General features: G+C 26.9%; 1 protein-coding gene across 1 annotated transcript; it reads left to right on the plus strand.

Annotated features, from left to right (window-relative positions):
* The first annotated feature begins 1,855 nt into the window (after window positions 1-1,855).
* LOC113375478 lies at window positions 1,856-8,782 on the plus strand. The gene is made up of 5 exons (XM_026615412.1): window positions 1,856-1,888; window positions 2,009-2,164; window positions 3,475-3,631; window positions 5,718-5,997; window positions 8,590-8,782. Exons 1-5 carry the CDS (start codon window positions 1,856-1,858, stop codon window positions 8,780-8,782), a joined length of 819 nt encoding a protein of 272 aa, XP_026471197.1.
* Window positions 8,783-8,996: the final 214 nt, after the last annotated feature.

Raw genomic sequence — 8,996 nt, forward strand, 5'->3', positions numbered from 1 at the left:
TTTTAATGCCATTTTGTATGAGAAGCGATTTGTAACATAGCCTGCCCATAACATTAATCTAACATATTTTTTGACAGAATCGGCCCCATAATCTTCTTTTCTGAGAGATTGTTAAAATATCATGCTTTTTCTGTATCTTATGAAGCCACATTAAAAAAATTAAAAATATAAGTTACCAAAAAATCTTTACCCTAAATATTTTTATATAAATTTAAAATACTAGATTTTAATTTTCATATCTTTAGTGTAAAACGATACTTTTTAAACGGCCCGGCATAATTCAAAATTCTGATGGTTTGAGGCAACTTTAGAAATTCTGACAAATTTATTATTTTATGATATTTATTCAAGCACTTATTAGTAACATTACTATAAAAATAAATTGCTTAACATATAGTCAATTTGTAGCTTTTATAATAAAAATGTTATTATTGCCCTCCAAGCAGCCAGAAACGATGTGGGGCGATAAATAATGCTACTCTTATATATATTTTTTTTGATATTTAATTTTTTTTATTTGGCCTCGCTTACTCTGAGCATTTAGCCACTTACAACATTTTTATTTATTTACATTCTAATTTTTTATATCATTAACAATCTATTTATGTATCCTGTTCTATATTCTTAATTTTTCTTATTCTTTTTTTTTTCGAGTCTCGCTCTTTTTTTAAATTTCGAATTCTATTTAACTTTCAGCTTAATTCCATTTTTTTCTTCATTCTTCTTTTAAGTTCAAATATTTCTCTTCTTACTCCTAATTCACAATTCAACTATTCTAATTCTGTTAGACCTATTTTCTTGATTTTTATTCAAATTCTATTTACCAAATACAATTTTTATTTGATTTCAAATTAAGTACGCAATTTTTTTTTCATAAATTATAAGTCATTGACAGGATTTGATCCGAAGATCCCTGTCATGCGAATCGAACACGCTACCAAAGAGCTATGCTCGCCCTATATATATATATATATATATATATATATATAGGGCGAGCATAGCTCTTTGGCATATATATATATATATATATATATATATATATATATATATATATATATATATATATATAAATATATTACTAACAATATGAAGTATTCAAAATATTATATAAGTCTCAGATTTCTCTAATTTTAGTATTTGCTAAGCTTGCTTAAATATACATATAACTATATCAATAAACATATGTACACATATTATAAGTAATAAATTATGGAACTATTTATATAAAAATTGTTTTATAGAAGTTTATGATTAGATATGAGATAAATAGTGCAATTAACAACACGATTTCTCAGGTGTAAAACATATACCAAAATTTAGATTTATGAAATAATCTAATGAAAATATTCATATTTCCGGATACCTTACATTCCAAATCAGAGAATATTTTTTATATTAAGTGTACAAACAAATATAGAACATATTAATTAACTAATAACTGCAACTTCTAAATGTATACGCAATGAAAAATGATAAATTTCAATATTATCAATTAATTTTAAAATAAAATAAGCTAAAATATAAGCTGTACCAATGATAAGAAATAGTGATAATAACAATTGGAATTTTAAATTAAATATAATTAAAATTTATTTTATGACATATCAATTCACATCAAGTTATTAATGAGATCACAGTATTTTAATTTTTCACATTGGTTAAAATCAATATGATAAGATAGTTTTCTTCATATGTTAAGCTTTAGGAGCTTTTTTTTTCTAATATTATAAAAGAAATTGTTAACCTACTCTGTCACTCTCTGACATATGCAACTTAGAAACAATATATAAAGGCATATATGATTATCACTGCAATATGAGCTGCATATAGTTCTACTTGGAAATAAGAATTAACAATGAAGTTCTTAGGAACTTTAATATTTGCAGTGGTAAATATTTTCAATTAGTTAAAAACCAGTTTAGGTTAACAGCTGACATCATTTTTAAATATTTCAACAAATATATTGCAAAATTAATACAGAATTAATGTTGAAATAAAATTCATACAGTTAGTCTTGGGTGCAGTGGGTGCTGAGAGAAAATCGCCAACATATATGCGCGGTTTCCCGGTGGGAAGATCAAGATCACGTGCACCATTTGGCCCTCAATTAACGTGTACTAATAATCAGTATGGATCATTTTGTGACGGTTGTTCGACCTTGAAGGTAAAATATTGAATTTGATAAAAAATGTATGAAACAGTTCTCAATTCCAAATTTAACTAGTGATGCATGGCATCATGTCTTGAGGCAAATTGCTGATACTTCCCGCACATTTTTTTTATATTTCGAAATTTTCTGAAAATTTTTAACTTTTTTTCGAAGCAATTGCGCTGCGTACTTGTTTTAGAGTCAAAATATCGAAGAAACCCATAAAAATATAAACAAAATGTGTACATATTATTAAAATCTATATAAAATATCTTATAATTTGATGTGGGTATGTCTAATGATCATTTTGGACCGCCAAATGGTATATTTTCACTTTTTTTATTGGATCTCCAAAACTGCTGGACTTGCCTATCCAAAAATTTTATTAGCAATTAATTTTGTCAATACAAATAATATTTACTATAAATCATTCAAATCAATTGATCCGTGTTCCCGAAATCGTCGGCATAAACATTAACACAAATATTTTTTCTAAGGTATGCCAATATGTTAAAAAACCTTTGAAACCTAAAGATATATACAAAAATTTATTTTAATTTTTCTGCGATTATTAGAACTTACCCGACGGAAAGTTAAAAATCATTGAAGAAGTTTATGGATTACTAGGCCCATTCTCGAATCAATATAAATGTTATAGTTATGTTATGTTACGGGTCTATAACCGCATAAGTTGGTAATCACAAAAGTCAAATGACTACGTATTTGCTGTGCAATCAGGCGTTTTACATATAAATTCTAATCCTAACCTAAAAACGCACAAATGTCAAACAGCAATTTTATCATAATTGCAACTTTATTATATCTCTTTGATAACACATACGCGAAGTAAGGTTTTTTGTATTATAGACCAGCAACATAGCATTACACAACATTTCTATTTTATCCGAGAATAATTTATCATAAATATTTTATATAAGACGATCCGAGCTTTTTAATAAATACACGCAACAAAAAATGTAAAAATTTAAAATTGAATAGTCCTATAGATATTCAAATCACAATTTTTTTAGATTAAACACATTTGCAAGTATTATAATTGCGCTTTTTGTTTATTTGCGATTAATTTTACAACGTATACGAAATAATTTAACATGGTACATCCTCATAAGCTGTTAGTGTTTAAATTAGGGATTAAAGTTTAGTTTAGATCAATTTCAGTTGCATTTTTCACAGAAAGAAGGCAATACTTGCACATTTTTTATTGATGTAACGCTCAAATATGTGAAAAATGAGTATCTGTTCGTAGTATATGTCTTAATTTAAGTATTATAAATTTTGTGTGAAGAAAAAAACATTTTTTGCAGTTTTGTGTTGGAAAAGAAAACCCGGTTACCACAATAAATTGCGCAGAGTCAAATCCAAGCCTTCCATATTGCGTAAATAATCAGTGTTCGTCGAAAACTGATGATGATAATTGCAAAAATGAAGGAACTACATGCGCGGTTGTTGGATATCAACCAGGTAACCTAGATAACCAAAAAATAATCTATTTCACTTCTTGGTAATTTTGTATAGCTTTATCTTTCTATTCTATCAAGATTCATATAAATGAATAAACATATTTTTCTGAGTGTCTGTTTGTAGCATATGTAGAAATATAAATATGGCACTCTTAAAATATCTAACAAACTCATTAAAAAATCAACTCTCAGATATAGAAATAAAATATATATACAACAAATAGTTGTTTAGAAGGTTTAAGAAATGTTAAGAGGCATTATCCATTGTCATTATGGATAATAATGAGCCTTCATAAACAAATTTCAATTGGTAAAATTTTGCGCTACATTTTAAAGCAAAATTAGTTATTACACCATTACTCATATTTTTTGCATTATTTTGTGTTTGTTGATTTGTAAAATTTTTAAAAATTTATTTTAAACACTTCGAAACTTTGGTGTAATACATAACAAAGTAATTACGAAAGCATTTTTATTATGAATTAGAAAATATAACGTGAAAAAAAAAATTGGGTATCGTTGATTTTAAAATAGAGTAACGTAGAATAAAAAAGTATAATGCATATATATATATATATATATATATATATATATATATATATATATATATATATATATATATATATATTATATATATATATATATATATTATATATATATTTATTTATTTATTTATTTATTTATTTATCTTGAATGTTGATTTTCAGCCAATCGTCGAAATAAAAGAAAACATAAATAATAAAATATTTATTTTTAACTTTCCGTTGGGTAAGTTATAGTAATCGCAAAAAAATCGAAAATGAAAATTTTTATATATCTTTAAGTTTTAGAGGTTTCTGATCATTTTGGCATACCTTAGAAAAAATTGATGTATGTGCGTGTGCGTGTGTTTGTATGTGCGAATTCAAATTTCCGTCGACGATTTCGGGAACACGGTTCAACGGCTTTCAATTGTTTAAAAACATTTGATTGCTGTTGATAAGGAGACGTGATGATTAGTTTTTGGCATAGGCAGATCTAGCCGTTTCGAAGATACGAGGCAAAAGTGCCACAAACGGTAACTCAGTTTTTAAGAGAATGGAGTGTCCGATTTTAATAATTCAAAAAACAGGTAAAGGCAGGTCTAGCGGTTTCGGAGATCTAGTGAAAAATGTGTGGGAGTAGTAATGAATATGAATGTATAAACTCCACTTGTATAAAAATATATAAAATTTATTGACTATAAAAATTAATGATATCAAAATATGACAAGTCCAATTGTTTTCTTTACCACGACTAGCCTGCTTGATCCCCACAAATGTAAAAAAAATGCCATTTGGCGGTCAAAAATCATCATTAGACATATGCACATAAAATTATCAAATACTTTATAGAGATTTTAACAATAAGTATAAATTTTGTTTACATTCCTATGGGTTCCGTACCAATTTTTATCCGTTCGACGACGACGTGGCGCTTACGCGCTTCCATATTTCGTCTCTATGCAGTTAAAACAGTACGATTGCTTTGAAAAAAGTTCGGAACTTCCAAAATATTTTAAAATAAAGAAAACATTTTTTTTCCGAAAAAATAATTTTTTTTTTCAAAAGTTTATAGTTTCTCAAAAATCTAATTTTTTCGAAGTAAATTTTTTTCAAAAATGTTAATCTTTTAAAAAAAAAATATTTTTGATACGGGAAGTTCTAGCAATTTGCCTTAAGGCACGATGTCATGCGCCCCACTATAGTTTTTTTTTTTGTTATACAGTATCTTTTTTGTTATACACTATCTCAGTTAGATACTATATAACAAAAATTTCTAAAAAGGCTTGCTGAATAATGACACACAATCCGTGTCGAAACGTATAAATGAATATTTTATTATTTATTTGTTTTCTTTTATTTTGACGATTGGGTAAAAATAAACATTCAAGATATGTCTCAACGTCGAACAAAAAAATCTAAACCTTATATTTATTTATATATATATATATATATATATATATATATATATATAATTTTGTTATAAGTGTATATATGCTTATAAGTTTCTTACAATAATGTCATAAATGTCATAATAACTAATAACATTATATGTGCATCAATCAGACCCGAAAGACTGCACAAGATACTTATTCTGCAAAGAAGGTAAAGGCCAGGTTTACGTATGCCCACCTAACTATGTATATGATCATTCTAAAAATATGTGTAAAAAGAAATCGTCAGAAGCTGATTGCGCCATCATGAATTGCACAAATCCCAATTCTTTTATAACCTATGCACCAGACCCATCAATTTATGCTTGGTGCAATGACAAATTGCAACCGATCGTACTGAAATGTGAAGACGACGTCAACGAATGGTTCGACCCAAAATCTTTCTCGTGCAGGTTAGTTTAAATTTTTATTTCATATACATTGTTTTCGCTATAGCTTTTAGCTATTATATTCATATTAGCTAAAAGCTAATAGCTATTAATATAACTAAATGTATAAAACAGCTCTCATATTCAATTCAATGTTTTAAATGTTATTGACATGTACTAACTTTTTTAATTTTGGGTTTTTTTATGTATTTTTTTTTATTCAGTGTATAGATAATGTAATAAAGTTTTACATTCTTTTTTATGCGCAACATCGCTCGAAAGTTTTTTTTACTGAAAAACATTGAATTTATATGTCCAAGTAGAAATGAATATCATTATTGCATGGTACCTAATTAGTCAGAGTAGAGTAGTCATCATCAAGTACTTTACTTAAAATTGGATAATCAAGAAAATCGCTAATATTTATTGTTATAATAGATATTTCGAGAAAGAGCATATGTATATTACAATGCTGTATAACGAAGGAAAATGTTTATGTTTTCGACAAAATATACAACCTGCTAATTTTATGTTTCTTTGATGTTGTAGGTCATTCTGAATCGTTTGAGATCAAAATTATGAACAACATAAAATATCATAGTCGTAAGTGCGTATTCACGCACTAGGGTAGATCGGGGCACAAAGATCCAATTCGAATTTGAAGAATTATATTGGGGAACCTAAACCAATTGTATCACTAAAAATAACATATATCAAAAAAACAACTATCTGACTATGTTCAGTAAAATTCCCAGCTATTCATAAATGTAGAAATGTTTTTTGCTGTTTTTTGCTGTTTTTTTTTTCAAAAAAAAAATGTCACTTGGTTCCTTTTACCACATAGGCAGGATAAAATAAAATGGCCATGGAAAACATAAATTCGAAATAATTTTAAGAAATAATAGCTACATTATTTAACTAAGGCAAAATATAAATTTCATGAACACATTTTTCACGGATATAAAGCAGTAATACTCTCGATCTAGTATTTCGTCAGAAAAACTATCAAAATTAAAATAAATATTTTTTTAACTTATCTCTCGTAAAATAGCTTTTTTTTACTGAATTTACATTTTATTTACTATTTTTTAATGTTGCCTTTGCCAGGGTAAAGCTATTATAAAGGTTATATATATAGAGAGAACTGTTGCATCTATCTTAAAAATAGCATTCATCTTATTAAACATTTAAATAGTGTAGGTTTAAAAATTATATTAAAGTCTCGTAATTTAAACAAGAGTGCCCACAACCAATAAAACTAACAACAAACAAAAATAATTTTGCAATGTATTTTCAAACATTACTGTTCATCTCCCGATAGCGATCTTTTGCCCTGTTCTTTCAAATATTGTTTTTGAAAAAATTCTTTACTCTTGTTTTGAAATATCGGTGGTAGACCGCGGACCTTTAAGCCCCACTCTACCCTATAGTCAAGAGAATTACATTTATTATGAATTTAAGTAAATATTAAATATTTTTTTTAGTTATATAAATACTATTTTCAAAATTAACAGTATTTTTTATCTGAACAGTTATTAGCGATTTTCTTGACTGGGCCGGCCGTGGTCCCGTGGTAAGAACGTGGGCTAGCAAATCCTAGTCCCGGGTTCGAATCCAACCTCGGTCGGTTCGGTATCAAAGCAGCTTGATACCAAATTTTCACTTGAAATCATAGATTTCAAATATGATTTCAAGTAAAAATGGCCTTTCGTGGGCATAGCTGTAGTGGCAACGTGCCACTTGGAAGTAAAGAGGTACTAAGATTGTATCGCTTTGAAATACAAAGGAAGTCAAGTTGTATCCCTATACAACAAAAAAATGTAAGAGCTCTGACATCGTGCAACCATGATTTGAGTGCATTTTCTACTCAATCCACGGACCTGCCCTTGGAAGAAATATTCGTAAAGAAAAATGTAATATACAGTAAAAATATGTAAAGAAAAAGTAAAATATATGTAGTACGTAAGATAAAAAAAGGAAAAATAATTATTAATAATGTTTTATAAAAAAAAAAAAAAATTCGAATCCCCATTCTTCTTAATGAAAAGGATTGAATTACATGTATCGAAAAGTTCATACAACTTGCCACTTTTATCTACTTTTTTTTAACAACATTCAGAACGATAATATCTGTAAGATGTGATGATATTTCTTCTCGACGACTTGGCTTTTTATAAGACAAACCAGTTGACCTATCAATTAGATAATTTCTTTTATTAAAAAGTAACCCAGTAGATTTCTTTGTCGAAAAAGGCTAATTTTACATAAAAACTCTTTTTTGTACATTTTAATTACAATCTGTCACACTTAGGACAATTAGTAAATGTTTTGACTTTATTATATCCATTTACATAAAAACATGATTTCATGTTAGAAATATGAATATAATATTAGAAAATCACGAAATAAATCTTCTTTTGTCCAAAATATTTATATTTTAAAAAAATGGTAAGTCAAAGTGTACTTGAATTAATAATAAGTAAAAACTTAATTTATCCAAAATTATAACAAATTTAAAATAATTATCCACATAAAATTTATAAACTGCAACAAATATTACATATACATTATGGATTAATTTACATATTGATATTATATATTATGTATTATTTTCAGAATTGCGTGCAAAAGTGAAAACGTCTTTTCCGATCGAAGGGATTGTAAAAAATATTATCAATGTTTCTTGGTTAACAACAAATGGCAAATAAAACATTATGATTGTCCAAAAGGCTTGCACTTTGATAAAACAGAGTTGCGATGCATACCTACGCCAACCGGCGAAGAATGCAAAAGTGAGATCACTAACTAAGGCTTAAACCAGGAAAACAATCTTGAAAAGACTAATTAGGATTCAAATAATCATAAAGTAGTCAATTAATATAATAAATACACAAATGATCTGTGCAATTAAATATAAAATATATGTATAAAAATTAAATGTATAAAATTGTATATAAGAAGCAAAAACAAAATGTCATTAACTATTATAATTTCTGATTATTTAAAATATATAAATATAGAAG

This window comes from Ctenocephalides felis, unplaced genomic scaffold (genome assembly GCF_003426905.1).
Source record: "Ctenocephalides felis isolate EL2017-DRISC unplaced genomic scaffold, ASM342690v1 CF-g0.4_SCAFFOLD_01886, whole genome shotgun sequence".
Taxonomy (NCBI): Eukaryota; Metazoa; Arthropoda; class Insecta; order Siphonaptera; family Pulicidae; genus Ctenocephalides; species Ctenocephalides felis.